The sequence below is a fragment of the Argiope bruennichi genome, chromosome 9 (genome assembly GCF_947563725.1).
Source record: "Argiope bruennichi chromosome 9, qqArgBrue1.1, whole genome shotgun sequence".
NCBI lineage: Eukaryota > Metazoa > Arthropoda > Arachnida > Araneae > Araneidae > Argiope > Argiope bruennichi.
The window spans coordinates 45569782-45596335 of NC_079159.1; the positions used below are offsets into that span (position 1 = coordinate 45569782).

The 26554-nt window shown below is 28.3% G+C and overlaps 1 protein-coding gene across 3 annotated transcripts in view; it reads left to right on the forward strand.

Annotated features, from left to right (window-relative positions):
• The window catches only part of LOC129984169 (nephrin-like), a 335663-nt gene that overhangs the window by 254645 nt on the left and 54464 nt on the right, over positions 1-26554 (forward strand). For all 3 annotated transcript variants that reach the window (XR_008785472.1, XR_008785473.1, XM_056093973.1), the window contains exons 5-7: positions 141-440; positions 4565-4855; positions 10102-10389. Coding sequence is in view for 1 of the 3 variants with exons in the window: in XM_056093973.1 (XP_055949948.1) it covers positions 141-440; positions 4565-4855; positions 10102-10389 (879 nt within the window). In the remaining 2 variants the exon portion in view is untranslated. The remainder of the gene's footprint in view (positions 1-140; positions 441-4564; positions 4856-10101; positions 10390-26554) is intronic.

Genomic DNA, 26554 nt, shown 5'->3' on the forward strand with positions numbered 1-26554 from the left:
AGCGAATTTACAATTCAGAGATCGCCCTTCTTTTACAAACAACATTCGAACAATTTATTTAACATTTTTAATACATGATTACAATTTTCTTTGATTATCTGTGCATTTCACATTTAGATTTATTATTCCTTTTATTTCAGTGAGGCCACTAGAAGTGAAGATAGCTGCACCCCATTACCCTCTGAATGCTGGGAGTCGCAAACAAATCATCTGCGAGACCACGGGGTCACGCCCCCGAGCCATCCTGTCATGGTGGTTGGATGGCAAAAAAATCGGGGCAGGTACAACTGACACAGTGTCCGACGGGGGCAACCTGACTGTCAGCACTCTTCACCTAGTTCCTACCCCTAACGACGATGGAAAGATGCTGTCCTGCAGAGCCGAAAATCCAGCTGTTCCGAATTCGGCCATTGAAGACGAGTGGACTATTCGGGTGCATTGTAAGTATAAACAGATTTCTTAGTATAACTGATTGTAAATTTTATTAATCTGAATGAAGTTTAAGATAATGTATTTTATCTATGCTATTCTTATATATAAAGCAATATCTATTTATAAAACAAAGATATAAACATTACAACCTTTTTAAATTCAATTTTAAATTATATGAAACAAGATAAAATTAAATGTTATATCCGTAATTGAAACTAGGAAACGGAGGATTCCGATAAATAAATTTTAATTAAACAATGATTCTTTTAATTGATTGATTTCAAATCTAAATTAAAATATTCATTTTTTAAACCACTTTTAAAGAAATATAATAAAGAGCTGTACAAGTTTTCTACATAATACTTTTCCTCAAACTTTAATGGATTCAAACTTGTAATAAAGGTATATAACTGAATCAAATATTCTCAATTTTTATAAATAATTCGGTTATATGATATAGAAAATCTACATAAACCATTAATATATTTCAAATTTTAAAAGTAAATTTTGAAGTTTGAAGGAATCTTTAAAAGCAAATAACTTTAAAACTTATATAACTGAGGCAATTTTAAAACTTATTTAACTAAGGTGATTGTAAAAGCATAGGTTTATGCCATAATCTTCTGGTTATATTTTGCTTTTAGAATTCATTCTTTATTAACATATTGTTTGAAAAGCCCCTATCACATATTCAATTATTTTTATGATTTCATAATATTGTCACGTAGGTACTTTAGTATGGAACTCAATGACACACACAAGAAGTAGAGCTAAACCAATTTATTAACTCAACTCTGAACTCAGAACACAGTGACTGACATATCTTCTGCTTTTATACTAACAGGAAAAATTCCAGAATACTTTTCTGGGGACAGTAAAAAAAGTCCAGAACACTTATGTGATAAACTAAATAAAGTTCCAGTAGATACTGGAACATGAAATAAAGGAAAACATGAAATCGAGGAATTAAATATTTACACAAACTATGAATCGCATCGTCTCTAGCGGGATTCCAACTTACGATCTCTTGATTATGAGATCAGTGCCATGACCATTCGGTCATGCAGAATTGACTGCCTCGTTTCAACGCGGCAATATATTAGAATTAAATAAAATATATAGTTAAATATTTCCTCTTAAATTTAATGTGCATTATTGAATCATTAGATGCAACAAATATTTGAAAGCAATGGGAATTGTCACCCCCCAAACTTCTATTAACCTCTATTAACGGTCTTATCCTGTCCGTGCATAAAAGTGTGAGCCTCGAATAATGTCGCGAATGCATTGCAAGGGAATAGCAAACAATAATCGCGGAACAAGGAGTGAATCTAAAATTTTTAATGAATCAAAAGTGCAATTATGTATTTACTGCGCCTTTTTTGCGATCGATTGAAACCCAAGTTTGACATGGAACTGCAACTGTAGTCACAAGATCACTTACTGAACTTTATTGATTTAAGCAAATGTGCAAACGAAAGTATATACCGACAAATGATCACCCGTTTGGCAGATTTGGTTCAATATTTTATAAGAATCTACATTTTAGACGCAAAACCTGTCTACCAAATTTTACCTATTTATCTCTCTTTAAGTGTTGCAATTATCGAGTTCAAATATGTATATTCGGTCAGTCTGACAGACATTCTTTGAGTGGATTTCTTTCTAAATTTAGCAGAAGTCCAAAAATACGATGCCATAAGCCTAATTTCATCCATCGAAGTGTATTTGAACGAACCAACGCTCACAATCAACCGCCAAAAAAATGCAAAACTTGTTACACATTTCAGATAAATTTGTAATCCGTGAAAAGAAGTACGAAACATACTGAAATATATATAATGAAGTACATGCTCCTTAGAATGGCTTAAAAAGCGTATCCTAACTAAATACATTTTTATTAAAAATAAATGGTCGTTATGAGTAAATATGAGATTTCTATGCTTTTCCTTTTTCATATACCGTTATAAAATACTCCCAAAATGGTCTACATATTCATAAAATGTGTCCCATGACGTCATAAATAAAAGAGCAAACATAAAGAAGCTCAAAAGTTATCACTTTGGCGATGAAAAACACACAAAATTTTACGATATAGTTTTCAACGCAGACTCACAAAAAGATTTGGAAACTGAAATTTTCTGAAAGTCGTAAACATTTTCTTTTATTATTTTACTTATGCCATAATACTCTGGCTCGAAAGCGAGGAAAATACAAAGTTTTATAAATATATTATTCGTCCTAGATATCATACAAGTTTTATCTTAAATTGTATTGCAAACTAGTTCATGTTTCGATTTCAAATATTATTTCCGAGTGCCATTCCTTTGATCATAAATTAATATAGATAAAAACAGTTTAACGTAAATAAATAATATATTTCTTGAATCATTAAATTTATCTTTCCTGAATTTTTATTAATATTTGAAATGTAATGTAAAAAAGTAGCCGTGATGTAGAACTAAATTATGCCAGCCATATCAGCAGAAATGAGTAAGAACAATAATCTCTGCTAATAATAAAATTAAATGCGTGCATTTGTGCTTTTTCACATTTTTGAAATTCATTAATAGTTTTAAAATTTTAATTAATTAAAAATTATTTAAAGTTTTGGTTTATGCATAATTAAATTATACAAATGTTTTCTCAAAAATATGATTATTTTGTATCATTTTAAAATTTAAATAAATTACATTTTAAATAATTTCAAAGTATTTGACCTCCAGTTTTTTTTTCTATGATAGTAATGCATTTTTGAAAATTATTTATGCATATTTAACAATACCTTTCATTGATCCCAAGAAATTCAGTTTTTTTTTTCAATGTTTGTATACGGTATTGAACTGCACGCTTTGTTTTTATTGTTGATAGAAAATAATGATCAAGTAGTACTTTTATTAAAAACAAATTGTTAATCTTTCTTTGAAATCAGTATGATAGAAAATATATTAGGAAATATACCCAATAAACTCACCCAATTGATAATTAAATATGCCTAATAAATAAATAATAATGTTAGTGCTTAAAAATTTTTATTGGCAAATTTTAATTCATGCATAATAATGATGGATCTAAGTTATATTTCGCCATAATATTATTATATCTCCATCAGGGACGTTAATTTTATAAATGAATATTTCAAATGCAAGGTCAATGAATGCATAGGTTTAAATTTTCATATGTAGGTGTTGAAGTTTAAAATTATTTTGTTATATTAAACCATGAAAATCAAATTATTTGTGAAATATTCAAGTGAAATTATACAAGATCAATACAGTTGTCTCACAAAATGGTCGAAAATAACGGTTAGTCATTAAAAAAATAACTACTGCATTGGAAGTTAAAATAATTTAGTATACGATTTCTTCTTCATAAAAGCTTTGTTGTTTGATTCGACTGAAATATTTATATATACAAGTACTCATGCTTCTTTAGAAAATGTCATGCTGCCTATCGTCGACCACAGTTTCCATCAAACTTCCACGTATTGGAAGATTTTTATCCTCTGCGTATTTAGACAGAATCAGGTCATTAGCTCATTGCTAAATAATCTCAATATTGAAAACGCTTCCAAATCCTTATCGAATGAAACCACAGTGGAGTACTGATACTTCAGGATATCATTTCGGAATTTTTTCCCTTTTCCATGAAGTGCGATTAAGTTATAAGAATGCCCATAGTATGTGCTTTGTTCGTTTGAGATGCTCGCCCAAATGGGTTTGAGGGATAAGGAAGTTTTCTGAAAACATTCAAAGGATACCCAAGCATATATTTTCTTAATGGCTAAGCAAATGTCTTTTTATATATTAAACATGGGCGGTTATTGAAATTTCTGAGAATGATATATATATATTCTTATCTTTGAAAGAGAAACGCAGAGGTTATAGTATTCTGAGGCACCTGAACTCTAATGATATTAGGAATGAGAAAATTAAAAAGGCATCTCATGCGAATGAGTCTTGAAATCATGTCTTTAAATAATAAGTCAGGCCTCGGGTACGAAAGTTTTCCATCCTACAAGGCTTTCCAATGAATTTGTCAGATTCCCATTAAACTAGTTTGTATAATGTGATGTATTTTATATTTATCCTTTATTCAATGACTTTAAGTAACTAATGTATATTTTTTATAGATGCACCAATCATAAGCTTAGCCTTGGGAGCATCGATAAGTCCATCCAACATCAAAGAAGGAAGTGATGTATATTTGGAATGCAACATACGCGCAAATCCGTGGGTGAGTGATGTCACATGGCAATTCGAAGACCACTATGTCGTCAGCAATAAGTCGGCTGGAATCATCATTAGCAATCAGACATTAGTGCTTCAAAGCGTGAGGCGGGAACATCGTGGAAGATATCGATGTCTCGCTGGAAATTCGGAAGGGCAGAGCGTCAGTGATTATCTACATTTATTAGTACAATGTAAGTAGATATTTATATTATGAGACAGAGTTTCCGTATGCCAAAGATAACACGAACTAAGATATTAGATATATCAATAAGCTTGTTGAATTGTATTGACTATGAACATAAAGTAGAGTTATAACTTTTTGTACACATTGACTTTAATGGCAATATGCAATATTATATGAGGGCTGCCCTAACTTTTCCTATCTAGGACTGTTGTAAAGCAAAAAGTAGTTAAAAGTAGGAATATGTGCTACATTTTACATCTATGCTAAACACTTATACTTTTCTGTGTTAAGAATTTGTATTTCAATATAGATCATATTTCTCGCTTCCAGTTTTGATCCTTCCGTTAACAGAAAGTATCTGTTAATATTGTTACTGAAAGTTCCTCTAAAAATCAACCGGGTTACAATTAGTTGGATGTATAGTGAATCAATCAGCAGGCTTCAGTAACAATTAAGGACGTTTATTGGCATGATACATAGTAGGCAAATACACGGCAGAGACATACATGAGCAACACACAGAAACACTTAAACAAACAACAGCTTACAAGTAGTAATCAAAAGTGAAGAAAGAATCCACGTAGTAAAGTATTCAGTAAAGTTTCTCCAAACGCCTATTATTCACTGTCTTCCCGCTTTTGAAATACTCTCATGCATACACACTACACAACTGGCTACTTAGGAGCTCGATGCTGCTTCATTAATTGTCTTCAAGACTCGACGCACGGCTAAATTTTCAATTCACTAATTGCTTGTGTTTCGTAGAACTGATCAAACTAATTCATCACTGACTCAACTCTATTCGACTGACTTCGACTTAGATAACTGGCGTTTTATAGCTTCCGAGACAGGACATAGAAGGTTCTAGAAGAATCCCATATAATTCTCTCCCTATTGACCCAAACGCCAAAATCTCTGAAAATTCTTGTATCGTCAAATTCGTCACCAAATCGCCAAATTCTCCGCCAAGTTTCTAAATAGTCTCCAAGTTTTTCGCTAAGCCCGGGGGTCATTGATTCGGCATTCGATCAGCATCCAATAAAGCTGATCAAAATAACGTTGATACTGTTACGTATTGTGTCAGTGTTTCACTGTAACGACAATAGTAAAAAATTGTATGATATTGTTGTTTATCTGAAAGAATAAGCTTGAAAACACTTTTTATTGCTCTGATAAATAGTGACTGTAAAATAGCTGACACATTTAATACTACCTATTTTATTATCGTCATCTGATATATGCAGGGGAATTCTAAATTTTCCATGCCAAACTGTTTCTGGTCAATAAGTTGTCAAAAATAAGTAGACATATATACAGCATCATATAGATATGCTGAAACATTTATATTTACTTATTATTGAATATTAATAATATTTTTCTGTAGGTTTTTATTTTATCTTTCATTATAGATCACGATTCCCACATTTTATTCTGTTTCTTGAGTAGCATTTTTTGTTTTCAGATATATTCATATACCAGAATAACTGGATTATTATATCTTCCATGCAATTACAATTTTTGTAATATCGCTGGTTTAATTGAAAATTTAAGCTTGAAAATATTTTACATCATCATTTTGAAACAGTAGCTGAAGCACTTAATTTTGAATTTCTATTGAGATCTAACTTTGCATATTTTTTTCGTTCAGCAAACTTTGCTTCTTATATTCTGTCAAATAAACAAAGTGACATTCATTGACATAAACAAATGCTACCAATTAAAAACTTTCGTAACCGTATACCTGAGATGATACACTTTAAAAAATTGCTAATTTATCGCAATAAAGCAAGATTTTTTTTTCTGCATTTTTTTTGACTACTTCGCCTAATAGGAACAGCAATTTCCTGATTCGTACCTTCCATTATTCGTAATTCTCCCACATAAATATGCTTTATGATATGAATAAAAATTGGAGTGAAGTAGAATAGCAGTATTTTTTATTATAAAAATAACATTCCCCAAAGGGTAGAAAAAGGAAACATTCGTCACTGGATGGCCATTACACTGACGAGCACATAAATCTATAAAACAGATTGCAGCTGACGAGATTTATTTTTCTTTTTTTTTACCCTAGATTTTGAGAAGTTAATCATAAAATGCCACGTAAAACCAGCCCTCTGAATGCTGGATATGGTTTGATTATTTTTGAGCATTAAATCATTTCTTTAGATGTTAAAGTAAGTTAATAAGGTTATACTGTCAAATAAATTTTTCGTATACAAATTGTCTTTTATTTAATTAAATAATAATTTAGATTATACTGAATTAATATTTTACCTTTGTACAAAATTAAAATTTATTTCCAATCCAAAACTAAAATTATAAAATCATTGCAACGAATCATGCTTAGAATTGGTCTTCCTTTGTTAATGCATTTCGAAATTCAATGAAGATCTTTATGAATTTTGGTGATTGAATTATTTTGTACTTTGTGCCAAAACGCAAAACATTAACACAGGAAATTCTGTAAAAGTAAAATTTTAAAAATAAAAATAATAACGAATTATTTTGGCGTTGTTATGAATATTTAACCAGAATAAAGCTCAAAAATGGCATTTTAAATATTTTTAACGAAAGTGAGCTATTTTGTTTATTTCACGTTAGTTAATTTATGACTTATGTATGTCTGAACAAGATGAGCAAATGTTTGAATGAAGAGACAAAATAAAATAATGATATCCATAATACATTTTAGAATAAAGAATTTAATAGAAGACTTTTAAAAAACAATTTGTCTAATTTTCAAATATATTGGACTTGTTAAAGCTTTAAAAGAAATAAAAAATAGGCTCAGTTCTGCAGTACCTAAAATACCGTATATAAATCTGAGAAGTGGTAAAACATTTGAAATAGAAACGATTCACAATTGTTAACAATTCAGCAGCATAAACAATGTTTTTAATTAATTATAATTTTAGTGCCAGACTATTTCTGGGAAAATAATTTTGCACAATTTCTCAAGTTTAATGAAAACTAAGTAATATTTTCAAAAGCCTTGATTAATATAAAATTAGAATGTATAATGAAATCGGTAATTTTAAAAAGGCATCATGTCTACTTTTATAAATTTCACAAAAAAAGCAAACAAACAAACAAAAAAAAAACAGACACTTTTTATTTCAGAAAATTTTTCTAAAACATAACACATTTTATTTTATGAAAAGTTATTACACACGGTGCAAAAATGACTTCATCATTTTTTATGGTGCAAAAATTTTGCTTCCGTGGAGAAGAATGGTTTTCAATGTGAGTCCAAGTTTGAGAAATACAAAACCAAATTTAATTTAGGAAGACATATATTTTTATGAAATCTATGACACAAAATATCATTTTGAAACCATGCAACATTCCCATATAACATGCAAGAAAAAAGGTGCAAGAAAGCTATACTTACTCTGGCATTTTGTCCTTTGTAATTGTCGGCTATACGTTTATTAATTCAGCTTAGAATAAGGCAAGAACGTAATTATTGATTTTTAAGATATCCAGTATTTTCTTAATATTAATAGGAACTTTTTTTGTGGGGATTTATGATGTATATAGAAAGGAAACACTGAATTCTTGTTTTTTCAATAATAGAAGTGATTCTTCACACGGGCACTTCATATGCAGTTTGACAATCAAAACTTTAAATTCTTCACTCGTGAAATGGAATTGATATTAATTGCTCATTGTAAAATACCGTTTCGACGTGAGAAGTAAAAGGCATATGTTCGAAGTGAAAGAATTTCTTTTTAAGGAAGTTAGCCATAATATTTTAAAATTAACTATATTTCGAAGCATGTTATTATTATTATTTTGAATCTGTGATGGATTCTGCAAAATTTGTGTTGTAGAGCAGAAGATGGTCGCGCTTTTAAAAAATAGCCTTTTTTCTAAATGAACCTTGGAATGAGTTTCAAAAAATATTTAATGGGTGACATCTGCTACATTTCCATATGGAATACACGAATGGATTCTAAAGATCTATAAATGCATTTAAAATGTATTTTTGAAAGAAAAAAAAATGGAGACGGCGCCTTTGAAAATAAAATATTCAACTGTTTACAATATGAAAGTCCTAACACGATACATGAAATGGAATCTGTAATTAAAATCTGTCTGTAAAATTTCTTCATGAATGAATTCCTAAAAGTCATAACGAATATGACACTTTTATTCATTGGATATGAATAATGCTTGTATCTGAATAGCTAGATTATTTAATAATTATTATAAATGGGACAATCTCAGATATCTAGTTATTGATTTCAAATTAGAGTAAATTCATGATGAAATGCTTAGACTGCCTCGATTAGTTCCATTAACCTTGAAAATTCAGTCAAGTCTCTCAGCTGCTAAAATATATTTTCAAAGGTATCATTGAACTTGATATTTTTTTCTTCTTTTAATGAAAAAAAAAAATAGCCTACTGAGCTTTGATTTAAAGATTCTAATTGCATCAACTTTTTTCCACTTTTAATTTAATAAAGATATTTTATGAAAAGAAATTAATATTCTGCCAAAAGAAATTACCTTATAAAGAATATTTATGCTGAATCTTCTTATTGTTGGTAGATGCATATTTCTAAAAAAAAAAATCAATTATAAGCAAAATGTTAATGATGCCCGTTACTTATTTGTATCTATAAAATTTTAAAGAAGTTTTTATTAAAAAATATTTATTTATTTTTTATTTTGGGAATAATTTAGCTCAAATTATTAGTCTTCATGTTGTGTAAAGAAAAGACATATTTATTTTATTTTAATTATCTCATTGCATAAAAACATAATACGTAATAAATATTTTCAGCTAATTACATAAATTAATTTTTCATTTAGTTTGTGCTCTGATCAATCCTTTTTTTTTTTTTTTTTTTTTTTTTTACTGAAGTTTAAATATTGATGTAGTATATAAGGTTCAAGATGGATGTAAATATAATCTGAAGCTAATAATTCATTCAAACGCGTCATATCAGCATATATGCTTACTAATGAAATATTATTATCCGTATACAAAAAAGTGGGCTTAAATAATAAAAATACATGAACACCTTCAAAGTCTTTTATTTTTATAATTATAAATAATTTTAGAAAACTAATAAAAAATTAATAATCTCCTTGGAATAACAAAGAAACATGTATCATATGAAAGAAATATTCACTATTTGTGTGCATTTTTGTTTTACTTTCCTCATATAAACAAACAATGAACTATCAATTTAAAACCGTTAGAGATTTCCTAGGAGTTTAAATATGTCGATTTCTATTCCAGATGCACCAGTATGTAAACTGTCTGATCCTAAAGTGTATGGTGTGGCACGCACAGAAGTGGTCAACGTGACTTGCGAAGTAGAAGCCGATCCGCCGGACGTGAATTTTCGATGGGCACTCAACAATACCCTCGAGGTGGTCAACCTCCAAAAGTGGTGGAGTGAAGGGTCGAGAAGTGTACTCAGTTACACACCTCGGACACTGGCCGGATACGGACTCTTGCTGTGCTGGGGAAATAATGTGATTGGCGGACAAAGGGAACCATGTGTAGCCAAAATTATACCAGCAGGTTAGTCTTAACCTTATATATGAATGCAGTAACATTTATTTTCATTGAACCTCGAACTCATTTTTGTTTTCTGTTCTTCTAACTAGGTAGTATTTTCTGTTTCAAACTTCTTTTGTTTAGACTCCTTCTGTTTTAAATTCTTTCGTTTTAGATTGACGTAATTATCAAACTAATCTAGTTGGATATCTGATGCATTTGTATATAAATAAGCAATTTTTGCATCAAATATCAGACTATAGCATAGCTGAATTTAGCTTACGAGTCTAAGAAATTACAATTCGATGTCTGTGTGACGCTAAGACACACGGACAGATTTAAGGGTTAATCCATAAAAAATTAATTTTAGGCCTTATTAAATGCTCATTATTTACAAAATTATTCTTTGGTTTCCCTCAAGTGAAATTTAAATCTTAATTGCTGTGATTTTCCATGATTCCAATTTTCCACGCGTTATACACCACTATTTTTCTGATTCGTTTAAAAATGTAAGAAAGCAGAAAATACTACTTTAATTTTATATATTTAATTTTCTTAAGTTTGTAAAAACAGAATTAATTGGGAACCGAGTAATATATTTATTGATGAAAACATAAAATTGAAATAGAAGAGGTGAAAACAGTGTACATCTTAAACATGTTAGTTCAAACATGTTTAGTTACATGGTAAGAGTATTTATTTTAACTGCCCCGAGTTTACTTCAAGTTACGCCAAGATTACCAAGCTCCATTTTACTTAAGATGCCAAGATTTCGCCAAAATATTTGCATTTGCATGTTTATTTGCGATTTTTTCAGATTATTCCGAGATCGCCAAGCTCCAATATGCATTGAGATGCCAAGTATATTTATTGAATTCAAATGGTACAGGTTTTTATTTCTTGGGGATTTAATGCAACAGCCATAAAAATAAACAAGTACCGAGATAGTAATATTAAATCTTTTAATCTATATGCTTTTGTTATTCTACTGATCGTGTTCTGGAGGCGAAATTAATTTACACATTTAGCAATAATTTTCTTTACTAAGCCACTTCTAATTAATATCCTTCTCTGATTCTAATCTTTTTAATATTAATACCCCATAAATTATGAAATAAAATTATTTAGTATGTTGTTTTCATTTTAGGAAAAAAAAATATGAAATTGTGCAAATTAGAATTTATTTCCATACAGAAAACTCTCTAACTACTTCATGTAGAATTCTGCATTTAATTATTCTGAAAGAATTTATTTTCAGATTACATTTATATTAAATTCAGATTTTTTTTAAATTTGGTATAGTTATTTTCAGTTTCCATGACAACATTATGCATAGTTAATTAAGAACTTCTTGACATCTAGAGTATGCATCGAACTTCAAGATTGTTTGCATTATCACTAATATGAAGAAAACCAGAACCAAAGAATGTATAAGATCATAATTAATTCGGTAAGCAGGAGTGGGAAAAAAATATGAAAGGAAAATTCTAGCATATCAAGAGTGAAGAAGGTTCCTCTAAAGACAAAGAATCCTAGGTAATTAATACGGATTTGTTAATTTATAAGAAAAGAATGAGCCGCACTTAAAGTAGAAAGAAAATCAAGTCCATGATTGAATTTTAAGAAGGGATTCTTTTACATCTAAAGTTACCAAAAGAATGTTGTCAGCTGTACAAAAACAGATTTTTTTTTTCCGTATTTCACATCAGTTGAATAGCACACACAATTAAGAAAGAATTCCTTTCATTTGCAGTGACGATAGAATAGAGTTATTACAACTCAGTTCCTTTAATTAATTAATGGAAGAACACAGGTATCTGGTGCAATAAAACATAAGACACTTGAATAAAACCGTGTTTCACAGCATCTTTGCAAATGCAGTCTGTGTTTTTTTTAATTAACTAATAAATCTGTTATTTTGAGGAACTTCTTTCGCTGTTTTGAAATAATTATATTTGCCTTTAGCACAATAAAAAGTATAAAAGAAATTGTTTAAAAATTTCGAGAACTTCTTGTGTCTAATGAAGAATTGGGGAAATAGAATATAAATACGTTATCAACTTTCAAAAGATTATAAAAACTTGTATTTTTGCTTTACCTTCAATTCAATAACTGCTTATTTGGATAATAATTTTCATTTTTGTTAGACAGTTCACATATGTGTCTTAATAAAACTAACAAATGCAAATTGTTTTAAAGAAAGCAGAAATTAGACAGAAATTATGGCAAATAATGAAACATAATCTGGAAATCATTTTCAGAAAGTTACAACTCTTTAAAATAAATTTAATACATATATAAACATGTCAATATTCCAAATATATGTAATTTATTTATATATCCACACGTAAATGGCGCAATTTTAAAGTGATTGAAGTGTTTCATTTTTATTGTACAATTGATTAAATAATATTTTTAGGTAATTTTACTTAATTCTTTGCATTAATAATCATTTTTTATTTGGAAGAATTTTCATCTAATTAATTATTAATTAAATGAAATGTTTTTCAATTTATTTTATTAATAATTTGCATAATTTTATAGCTTGTATAAAAATTATTTAGTATTATCAAATGCCTAAGAAATAAATTTAAATTTATTAAATTATCAAAAGCTTGCAATAGTATTTCAAATGAACCAATATTTTTCATTTGCTTTAATTGAATAAATAACATTCTTAAGAAAAATATAACCAATAAATATAATAAATCTTGATTTTTCTCATTGAAATACAACACACAAATACAAGTCAACAAATAAAGTAACCGTGCTTGAAGGACAATTAATTGGAAAAAAGGCTGATATGGGAGGGGAGTTTGCAGAATAAATCAATTCTTTTAGCAGAAACATTCCACTTCAAAATTTACTTTTGTAAAATATGAATCACCCATAAAGTCTTAACCGCTTAAATTTATATAGTAAAATGGGAAAAAACTTAATATTCTGTTTAAAGTAAGTAAATTATATTTGTCTTTTTTTTTCTTTTCATCTTCTTAGCTATTAATTCAACCATAACTTTAGCAGCGATGACATACACCACTTTTTCTATTCTCAGAACAATTTCTCCTTGTTTTCCAACGGATCTTGATTAAGTCATTGGAGACTAGAAGGAGCATAGTATTTTTATTGATGATCCAAGTTTATTATCCCCCCCTTAGCAAATTGTATCTTTTTTTCCACCCTTATCTATGTAAATGAGGCTTCGTTTGATCACAAATCTTGATTACGAGTTGGTTTTCTTGCAACAATGGGGAGTTTTGTGCATCCAATTTATTTGATTGTATCTACTCTTTCTCAAAAGGAAAAGATTAATATGTTCACAACCAAAACTTCAAAATAATGAAATACTTGTGTTGAATTGGAGACCTCCTTTTATTCGTTATTGTGGTTTGATATTTCATCTGTCTTGATTTCTATTTTGTGCATTCAGCTTTGAATACATATCTTTTTATTTTCGTAGACTGATTTACATTACAGAGCGTTTTCAATCAAAGGCTAACTTCTTTTGTTTCGCCTCAGTCTTCAATTAATCTTTAATGACGTTCAATTGAAACGCTCAAATAAAACATTACAAACTTAAATTCCCGCTTTCATCACAAAATTTGAATAAGAGGCAAGAATTATTTTTTCTCCAAATGCTTTTGTTATTTAAAAAAAAATATGAATTAAAATGTCATTTTAAATTCAGAAATTTAATTGAATGATGTTATTAAGAAATTAAAAGCTTAAGAAATTAAAATTAGAATTATAAAATATATTGAAAGCAATTTTTTTCAAACATTAGTTAATGTTAATACGATAAATAATGTTAAAATAATACGATAAAAAAACATAAAAGTTAAGTTTTGTTTTCGGATGTTTGAAAATATTAAGGAAGGAGGAAGAATAGGATGTTCATTCAATTTATTAACTGATGAATTCAATAGAAAATTAAAAATAAGGTTTCATATTTATTTTTCTTAAAAATATAACAATAAAGGCTTAATACTATATTTAAATATGCAAATAAGGTTGTTTGAAACCTGATAAATGAATTTTCATTAAACAGTTAGTTCCCTTGAAAGAAAAATAAATCATAAAATAATCATATTTCCTTTCTCGAAGACGACCTGCATATTTCACACACGTACATTTATGTTTTTCAATGTAAAGAAATTTTTAAGTAATGAAATATTTTTTTTCTTTTTTAGTACTGTAATATTAAATTTCCAATTTCTTTAAATGCTTCTCTCATATTTTATATAAACTTACTTTTTTTTAAACAATAAATAAAGCTTAATATTTTCCAAACACAATTTTAAATTGCCTGCTTATTTTTAAAGAATGCTACCATACGTTATTTATTTTCTCATGCATGATTTGAGTTTGTAATGTAATTTTTGAATTTCTTGTCCTGAATATTCTGCTGCTTATATAAATATAATTAATTATAAATTATTTTCATTAATTTAACAGCCGTCATTTTTTTTCAATAACGTTCGAAACCCTTGATAAGTGAATATATATATATAAATAAATATATATATATATATATATATATATAATATATCATTGACATCTTAGATTTCCATTCATAGTTTTTCAAAAATATATTTTTTCAATTATTATTAAGCATTTTTTTTTCTCTCTATAAATGTATCTATGAAGTTATTAATCGAAAACTGATAATCGACATTATTTATAAAATCTCAGAAATTTTATTCTTCGTTAAATCTTCTGCATTTTAAAAGACATGAAAGAAAAATAAATAGCACGTTAAATAAATTTTAGGGGAGATTTAACGTTAGAACGAATTCGAATTTCAATCTGGATAATTAAGTTGTCAATCTCTTGATACAGCTGCAATAAAAATAATTTCAAATGTCATTTTTTTAAAAATTAAAATCCTATTCACTAATAGAATTATTTCAAAAGTGAGACTTTTCTTTCTCTTTTCTGAGTGAGAAAGATAAATACATTCGATAAAAATGTTTAGAAGAACAAATCTATGAAAAATTATAATTATCTTGTAGGCAAATTAATTTCTTTATTCTGATTTTTAAACACATGTATGATAATCAGACATGTTTAATGAAAGGGAAACGAAAAGCCTTTTAATATGAGAACAGAAAAAACAACAGATATTTCCACCAATTGACTTAAGATTAAATAAAACATGTTCCTTGTCTGCTTCGAATTATAATTTTACTCGCGTATCTGGAGATTTTATCTCGTCAAATAATTTTACATCTGTTTACAGATAATACATAACAAGCGTTCCATCATAGCCTACGTAAATAAAAGGAAAATAATTAAATTAATGCAAAGAATATAATATAAATGAATTTAATCAAGGATACTCATTAAACATTATTGATTTGTACAATACTTTAATATTATTGCAAAAATTTAAGAGTAAGAAATACTTATAATTTATTTTTGTTTGAAATTATTATATACCAACACACACACACACACACACACACACACACACACACACACACACACACACACACACACACACACACACACACACACACACACACACACACACACACACACACACACACACACACACACACACACACACACACACACACACACACACACACACACACACACACACACACACACACACACACACACACACACAATAGAATGATACAGGCGTTTCAAAAAATATAAAGTATCTTCGAATAACTAAAATTTCCACAATTAATAATTTGAACTATAGTTCCATAACTCAAATAATTTTATATAAGAATATAGCATTTTTTATTAATGAACCTATTCGAATTATTGGCATATTGTCCACGCGTTACTAATAAAAACATACGGAATTAAGAAAAAAAAACATTTTTTTTTCATTTGTGCACTTTATTTTTAAAAATATATTTTTAAAATTCATGATTAAGTAACATTCAGCAATAAGCAATTTCTTCATGAAACTTCCAACAGGATGGCACATTGCTATCTACCCAGCTGGAATGCTATCTTAATATGTGGAAGAGTTCAATCTTGTTGCAAGGGCAAGCAAGGTCGTGTTATATTCAAAGATCCGATTAATCATGTTACATATCCTATACTATTAAGACATATTATCCTATACTATTAATGATTGAGATTTTGTAAATATTAAGATGTTTGTTAAGACAAAGCGGTAATAGTCCATCATGCTAGAAGTTTCACTCTTAGGGAAGGAAAAATGAGAAATAGTTGAATCTTGTTGCAAGGTCGAGTAAGGTCTCGTTATTCTCATAAGATCCTTATCTTATATCTCATAAGATAAGAAAGATCCAATTAATTTAAGAGCTGGCATATTATTCGAATTATTAGCCTTTTGTGCACGCATTATTGATAAAAACTTTTGGAACACTAAAAAAAAATGAGTTTTCATTTGCGCATATCAATTTTCAGAAATACACATTGAAATTTATGGCAATATTGAGCAATAAACATTATGTTCCTGAAAATTCTAACAAGGCAGCGTATTGGTAGCCCTCCCTACCGAAATTACCATTCTTAATACAAACATCTCTTTAATATGTGGAATAGCGCAATCTTGCTGAAAAATCAAACAAGGTCTCGTTGTTATCAAAGAAGATTAGTTTAGTTGCTGATGTATTTTCCTATACTGCTAATGCTAGAGATTTTGTGAATATTAAGACGTTCCTTTTACATCAGCAATTTGCATCTAATAATGCATCCTTCTGGAATTTTCACTCTTAGGCTAAGAAAAGTGTTGAATAGTGCACTCTTGCTGCAAGGTTCAGGCAAGGTATTGTGATTTTCAAAGAGGAAAGGTCCGATTAATCTAGTTACAGACGTATTATCCTATACTGCTAATGCTTGAAATTTCATGAATATTAAGACGTTCCTATTACCGCAGCAATTTAACGTTCAGTTCATAAAAGTTTTAACAAGATAAGGCGATAATAGTCAACCTTACTGAAAGTTTCATTCTTTGGTCAAGCATAACTTTAAAGTGTGAAATAATGCAATCTTACTGCAAGGTCAAGCCGAGTCTCGTTATTCTCTTAGAAGAAAGGCCGAATTTATTTAAGTGCGATGTATTATCCTATACTGCTAATGTATGAGATTTTTATGAATATTAAGACTCCCCTTTCACCTCAGCAATTTAATTCATGAAATTTTCAACAAGACAAAACGATAATAGTCCATCTTACTGTAATTTTCACTCGCCAAGCATTTCTTAAGAAGTGTGGAATAGTGCAGCATTGCTGCAATGTCACGTTATTTTCAACGAATTAAGGCCCAATTAATCTTGTTGCTGACGCATTACTCTATATTGCTTATGATTGAGATGTTGCTAATAATAATATATTTCTTTTACTTCAGTAATTTAATTCATTAAAATTTATAAGACGAGGCGATAATAATACATTTGCGGAAATTTTCACTCTTAGGCCAAATATCTCTTTAAAGTGTGGAATAGAGCAATCTTGCTGCAAGGTCAGACAATTTCTAGTTATTCTCTTAGAAAAAAAGTCCAATTAATATCAGTGCTGACATATTATCTAATACTGCCAACGTATGAGATTTTATGAATAGTAAGACATTCCTTTTACTACAGCAATTTGACATTTAGTTCATAAAATTCTCAACAAAATAAAGGATAATAGTCTCACAGAAGAAAATTATTATTAAATTGCTGATTTATTAAAGTGCTGATATACTATCCTACATGGCTAATGCTTGAAATTTGGCGAGTGTTCTAACCAAATAGGGCGATGGTTGTCCTTCTTGCCGGAATTTTCCCTTCTTAATTCAAGCCTATCTTTCAAGTGTTGAATAGTTCACATTTATTTGAAGATTAAAAGACGTTTCTGAACTCTAAAAGAAGAAAAGTCCAGTTATTATATTTATTGATATATTTTCTTAAACTATTAAACCTGTTAATTTTTCTCGATGTTTTTCTATCAATCTTGAATTGTTCTTTTCCAATTGACTTTTATTTCTGGTTATTGATTATAATACTATTTATGATAGAGAAATATTTCAATTCAACGAAATTAGAATTCTAAAAATGAAAACAAAAATTATAATTAGAATAATAAAACTTACAATATTTAACAAGACTTTACGACACTATTAAGAAATCTGAGTTATGGTATCCTTATAGATTATATTAATTGCTTATGTATTAGATGTCCAAAATTGTTCATATAATTTCTTACTACGTTGCATGCATAAGCAAATATAGACAAATTATAAAACGATTAATATTTCAGACTAATACAATACCAAATGATAAACCGGCAAAATTTGAAATATTCCATTTTCTTAAAATCATATCAGCCGGTTTAAAGGCCAGTTGTGAAATGATAAACTAACGTTTTGTATAATTTTCCTCTTTCATTATACATTTGAGTAAAATAAATGTTGGTCCCATTTTATCATTTCATTTATATGAATTTTGTACTTTTATAGAATGTACGTGTTTTAAATAACAGGCCCACGGCTTACCCTGACTTTCGTTTCATTGCCTTAATAACAAATGTCATGTTTACATCTTGCCATATTAACTTCTATTGCATATAATGCCTAAGAAACCTATAGGATATATTCAAAATATTCTTATATTAACTACTTTCCCAAAAATATCTAGACATTCCATAGATTACCAAATTTTCATATATTATCAACAGCATTTAAATTTATTGGGAACACATGTCATTCAAAATATCAGAAATTTTTGAGAGTAAAATGTCAATAAAATGAATTTTTAGGCATCCAATTTACCTGAATTCCATTATTCTCTTACTTTATGAATAACATTAACTCTTTGAAATTTCTATTCAATATGAGTTAGAAAAGGAAATCTCATAAAGTCATTTTGACTTTCAAAACTATTCATATTATTTTGGAGGAATCGTGACCAGAATATTGAAATTGTAGTTTTAGAAATCAGGATCTGAATTCATATGCAAATCATTCAACAGCGTTCTGTGTTTAAAATAAAAGTTCACAACATCTAAAGACACCAGAATATTAACATAGCAATTTCCAATTCATTTTATGAAGTAAAGGAAATATTACCTTTTGCACTGCTATCTGTACTAAATAATGCTTATAATAATTGATGATTAATGATGGAAGCAGTACAAATATTTAATCTAATTTAAATGTGGAATATGTAATCAGATAAAACAGCGAAATAACTAAAGGAACTGTTCCTTTATTAGGCTTGTGACATAGGATACTAACTATTCTGAGAATTATTGATATAACTTTAAGTTCGAATTTTCTATCATTCTTTTATACACACACACACATACACATAAATCTGCTATCCCGAATTTCATGTTATCATGTGAGAACATTTTTAATTTTTTAAGTCACATAATATCATCTCGAGGCCAGAATTTTTTTTTCGTGAATAAAACCATCTTAAACCGGTTTGAAACAATCGTGCAACTATCAGATTACAAATGTGAGGATATTTAAAAAAACAATTTTTTCCCCATCTCAAAATCGTTCGTTCGGGCTCCAAAGCTTTCCCCTAAGGCCAGATATTTTGCGAAAATCCGGTTTTAATTGGTTGGTAATGATTACACGACTACTGCACTGCACAATCGTAAACTTTTAGAAAAAAACTATCCGTTTTTTTTTTTTTTTTTTTTTTTTTTTTTTTCCCTCATTGCAAAATTGTTTGAGAGCCAAAAATTGTTTTTCCAACTAAAAAAAAAAAAAAAAAAAAACTGAACATGATTTTTGAAAATTATGTATTTACATTTCAAAATCTCTCCTCTCTGTTTCGCTTTGATTCCCGTTTTCATTTTTGTATTCCTTCAGGTAAAAGTCTAAAAAGCACCATATTCATTATTTTCTGCTCGAGCATTCTGTAGTTCAAAAACGTGAAATAAAACATGTTCTCACATGATGATAATAGTAAATATTTTGATTTTTTAAAAGAAAAAATCAAATAAAACTTATCAATTTAATTTACAATTTCAAAATGGAAAACCATAACAACTTTTCAAAAATGAAAAAAAAAAAAATGCATTAGACGAAATCGACAGATAGAAATTTAAATTTCTTTTTAGAAAATTGCAAAACATTAAATTATCAGAAAACCATTCTGAACTTCTTATAAAAATGAAAAGATAAACTTTTTTTTAAAGAAACCCATTAAAACATGCTTTAACCTTCGTTTTATAAAACAAAAACACCAATTTTTTTTTAAAGAATTTTTTTTACTTTATGTGGTATTGCTTTATCGGAAAGTTTCAAGAAGTAATGTATGATGTTGCCGAGTAATTTTTCGGTTGGAAGAAAACATATCTCTTTTTCGTTGTTATTTAGAAAGAAGGAAGCTTTTAAATTTATTGCCTTTTGTGGTCTGAAAAATTTTCTGGATTCTAAAATTTTAAAGTAAATAATGTGACTCGCAGTGTCTTTTTAGTAAGGTTACTTTTTCTAATGTTACACGCTACTAGTTTTAGGAAAGTTTTTGAAAATAACAGCATAGAAGTTAATCCTGCCTGGAAAGATAAAAGGCGGTTGTTTCAACTGTTTATGCTTCTCTTTACATCATTTATGACTCTCCTGTCTGCTATTTTTGGATTTTAATATTGCGTGAATACGAGCCAAAAAGTTCATCAAAAGAAAAGAAAACACACACACAAGAGAAAGAGAAGAAGAGGATGGAAAAAAGATGGAGAATAAGTTGGGAAAGTTCAGTTGTTGGTAAAAGACGAGACAACATCATGAATAAATTACCGTGTAGTCGCAATCTGTTTTCCGTGACACTTTGATGCAATCCAATCCAGTAACTCAACATACAGCAAACGTTTCTTGCATCAGATTAAATAAGATTTCTTTTGAGACAGTGCAATATTTGATATTTAATTTCTAGTCTTATACTTTTATTAGGTCCTGTCTGGTATACGGAATATAGAGAAATAGTATTGCTTTCGTCAACTGATCCTATCTGGCGATTTTAATGAACCTCGGAATTGTGGGTGTTCTTTGCGTTCATAAAAACTATTTTTGGAAATATATCAGTCTCTGTGTCTCCAAAACAGACAATTCAAAAAGCACGAGAGATAGAATGAAATCAGAAATTTTATTTTTACATCGACATTACATCTATTAAATATTGGAGGATATCTGACATCCTGAAAGAATGCTATTTAATATATGATGTAAAAATAAAAATTGCAGATGTTTTTCATATCGTTATAATATTTAGGTTTTTACAGTTTGAAAATATTTAATTTTCGAGACTTGCTTGTAAAAACATAATGGAAATATTTAATATTTTTGATATTTTGATATAATTTTATGAATTGTGAGTAGACGGAAATTAGAAATTCATTTTCACATTGAAATTGCAGAAAATTTGGAGGATACCTGTCATTCGGGTGATTCAATAAGCCGGATCGATGTTATTTAATAAATGATTTTAAAATAAGAATTGCAGGTGGGTTTCACATCCTGATTATATTTAAGATTTCGCCATTTTTAAATATTTCATTTTAAACACTAACTTGCATGCTCAGCTTGGAACATAATTGAAATAGTTAATATTTTTCATGCTTTGATATAATTTAATGAATTGAACGATTAATTTAGAAATGACAGGAGGATAATATTGTGGAAATGGATGAGAAAATAACAAATACCTCTTTATCATTATGTTATGACATTCTTTTATAAATTTTCAACATTTTTTAGGAATGTCAGTGAAATATTTTATTATAAAAATAATAACTTTTAATTAAGTAACATTGTTAGTAGTTAGTTATTCAGTTAGATGTTAAAGACTCACTTCAAGCCTTCAATAGCCTACTAAACATTCAAGCAATTACACTATTGAAATCTTAGCACTGTCAACATTAAAAAAAAATAGTAATATTTAAATTAATTTAAAAATTCCGTAAAATAAATTTAAAAAAGAGTAATATATTGTTAATTCATTCATCTGAAGATAGAATATAACTTTGCATCTTGAAGCTGAGAAAGCATGTAGAATATATACAATTAAAAAATTATATTTTTTACAACTTATTTAATAACTAAATAAGCTGATTACTAATATTATTCGTAGACCTTATTAATATTTATATATATTTCTTTTCTGAATAAAATTATCTGAAATATCAATGGAAATATATGTATAAAGAATTAGAAAACTTATGGATTTTAAAAAGCAATATAATATTTCATGCTAGTCTTGCAAAGCTTGGGATATCATAAGGTTGCACAAAAGTATAACAGTATGTCTTGGCGGAAAACGTATCTTTAAACACTGGCTGTATTAAATAGCAAATTAAACACAAAGGAATTAAGTACAAAATATTTTATCAATATTATCGTTTGGGCTTAGGTAAATAAAGTGAACTAATGTATTGAATTTAGAAACTTTTTCCACAATTAAAAATCATTTATAATTCGAATAAATAAATAAATGTTCCATTTCTTATTCGAAAAAAATTATTTTTGGGCCTTTATAATGATTCCAGAATACTGCCAGAAATACATCAGTTCTGATTTTGTTTATTTAGAATTTAAATGAATATAAACTCAGTGTCTAATTCTTAAGTAATGACAAAAAATTAGATTTGGAATTTTAAAACTAATTCAAATTTATATAAGTGTAATATTTTAGGATTTAATAGCCCTAAATTTTAATTAAGCCTTTTAAAAAAATAATAATTGATGATTTTCATGTCTTTCTGAGTGGTTAACATGAAATTCATTTTATTTTTACTATTATTCAAAATTATGATCAATTTTGTTTTCAATACAACTATTGGCCTCAATAACTTTAAAATACTGTCGTGGTTATTTGTAAAAACAACTCATTTCGTCGTTGTTGTTTCTTATGGCACTTGTCATCGACAAGCCACTGACTAAGTCAGTGTTTTTAAGCCGAGAGTGCGTCTCTTGTTTCAGTAGCGCCATCTGGAGTCAAGAATACGACTTAGCTATTCATGCGTCATAACCCTTTTTACGGGGCGGACATCATTCATGCATTTCATTCACTAATCAAAAGATCGTAATTTAGACTTGGATCAGAGAACGATCACCTCTGAGCTGTACCCACAGTGGTATTATCTTAACATGGACGACTTTGTGGCCACGACAGATTTATACATGCGCCAGCCATCACATATACGAGGAGTCTTTGGCCGGCGAGTTTCAAACTCACAACCCCAGGAATGCAAACCCATCACCCTACCAACCAGGCTATCCCGGCATTCACTCATTACGTAATTGTTACAATTTTTCCATCTATAGCCGGGATTTATATATTAACAAAATGGCCGGCAAGTAAATATTGCCATCCAAAATATAATTTATTCATTACAGGATATTTATTTTTACTAACTGTTCTCATTTCGTTTGTGCACTTATTATTAATTCTTTAATTTTCGATAAATTAATTCATTAAAATTGAACGAATGATTTTTTGCAAATTATTCTATAAAATTCATTAGTAATCAATAATCTTTCAAATAATTCTTCGTTAATAACTGCTGAAAAAAATTATTTAAAATACTTTCTATTTAAGCTTATCATAAGTTTCTATTCGGTTATGAAATAAATGAAATTCCCATTCATTTTTCATTCGTCTGTCCATACTGTTACTATAGGGATAACTTACGTGGATTAATATTTGTGTAACTAACTTTTTTGTAGGCTTAAACTTTTCTTCAGCATCATCTTAATTAGTAAATTGTTCTTTCCTTCCTTTTAATTGCTCCAAATTTGCTCAAAACCATTTTTCTTTAAACTGTTTTGTGGAAAAAAAAACACTTTCAGTTTACAGTTGATTAATGACCTTAATATTTTCAAAAAATATATAATTTCTACATTACTAATATCTAGTTAATAGGAGCTCTCCTTTAATTAGTTTTCTAACTTATGATTTAATAAGATATTTTTCATCCTGTTTTTTAAGCCTCATTATATAATTTATTCGTCTTCGTTTTAATTAGAAAATTAAGGATAAGAAGAGAAATAGTAAATCCTATAATTAAAATAATAGTTTATTGCCAATAGTTAAAGAAGAAATAATGTCTCTTTTCCTCCACACTCAAGGAACAAGAGTGTCAAAACACTGCAAAGGATCGAAAAATTTAAATTGCAAATATTTGTAAAATATGAATCCATAGACAATCCAAAGGTAGAAAGTGATGGAAGATCATAGACACAAAACTGTTAATTAAAAATGGATAGCCGTGCAATTAAAATGTTTTGATTTTTTTTAATACTAGTTTTACCAAGGGATCATTTTAGTCCTCTGAGAAAACTTTTCTTTAATTTTCTTCAAGAAAATTGTCATATTTTATGAGAATATATTAATTAATTTTTACTTACATTTGTAAAACACATAATCGCAAATCTTTTCCTTTTTTTAGTTACGGAGGAATTATAGTATACCTAGTTTTATCGAAGGGATCATTTTGACCAATCGAATAAATGTTGTTCAGAATACACACATTTATATTTAAATATGTAACGGCTTGATAGAGACGCATATAGATATAGACTTAAATATAGAAGTAAGTATGTGTTAGTAAAATGTGCGTATATAAGAAGCAAGAAAACGAAACCGAAAGTCAGTCAAATAGAAACTACAATAGGTTGTAAGCAAGAAGACGTGTGTGTCAATGTTTTGGTAAAAAAAATATATGGTCTTGAAGACCTAGATTAGAAAATAAAAAGTTTTTTTTTAGTAAATAAATAAATAGGAATTGCCTTTTCATCACACCGCACCTCAACAAATAAATTGAAAATACAAAAGTTTTTCTACTTTTTCATAATAGATAGGTCAATTTATATTTTTCTAATTAAATACCAAATGGGATCAAGTCCTTTTGTAGAAATAGGTATATGCTAACTCCTGGTAAACATAGTGTTAATACTACAAATATCATTAATATCGGGAAATTAAGATATTAAATAAGAACAAGAACGAAACAGAATACACAAGACATGCAATGTAAAAAAAAAGTTTTATTTATATTGAAGCAAATTCATTCAAAAAACGTGCGAACATTCTTTATTTTTATTCAGTTTTAGTAAATATTTTCTGGTTTAATTATATATTGTTTCAAAATTAAAAGTAAAGCTATTAATACGCATTCGCAAAAAAAAAAAAAAAAAAAAAAAAAAAAACTAAATCAAATATTACTTGTATTAAAGTTTTACAATACAACTCTACATTTATCCTTTGTCTTTTTCTACCCTACACTCTTTTTACTTTTTTACCATAAAATTGTTCGATTCGGGGATTGAAAATTCATAATAATTCATTTATTCTCAAAACAATTTATATCTTTTTTTATCTCAAATTTAAAACCTAAAACAAATGCACTAAATTAATGTTAGTTTAATATGTTTCTCAATCAGAGAAAGAGAAGATGTTTTTTTCCCCAAAACTAAAAACTACCTCAGCATAGATTATTCTTAAAGTCAAAGTAATTTTAAGGGTTTTAAGGCAAGAAAATATTTCGTTCTTTATTATTCTCCACTTAATAAATAAGATATTCGACGCCGAGTATACCTCTATGTCCGCAATGTACATAACAAGTACAGAGGTTTCAAATTTTCATCAACAATAAGATATGTGAAGAAATTGTACCTGAATTTTCAAAGAGAAAATTGAAAAGTCATAATCCAATTCATTTTAATTTGGTAATATTTCTTATCAGTGATTCAAGGAGATACGAATACAGGATTAATGAATACAAACTGATTTTTTTTTATATTTATGATAAGTAATAAAGAGAAATTGAGTTGCAGAATTCATAAATATACATTATCACACACCTCTACAATGTGACAAGAATCATCAAAAATTAGCCTCTTTGTTGGTGTCTAATATATAGAACCCTTGGGAGCTAGTACTATGTCCTATCATTGGAATCCGCCAAACCAAATCGATTTCCACACCCAAGTCATTTATAAATTATATTGAAAACAGTAATCATGTTCCTTTTACTTACATATTGAATTCCATCTTCAGACTAGAGGAAGATTGAAGTTTTTATAGCCGTTTAATATTAATTTCATCTCCGCATCCTGGTGATAGTATTGATATAATAAGGGGAAAGTTTGTTAACAAGATAGCTATAAAATAGTATTCGTCTGTTTGGAGGTATTTGTAGTTAAAATAAATGAACAGAAAGAAGATAAGCATGCATAAACTGCGGAATTCATGGCAAAAGGAATTCAG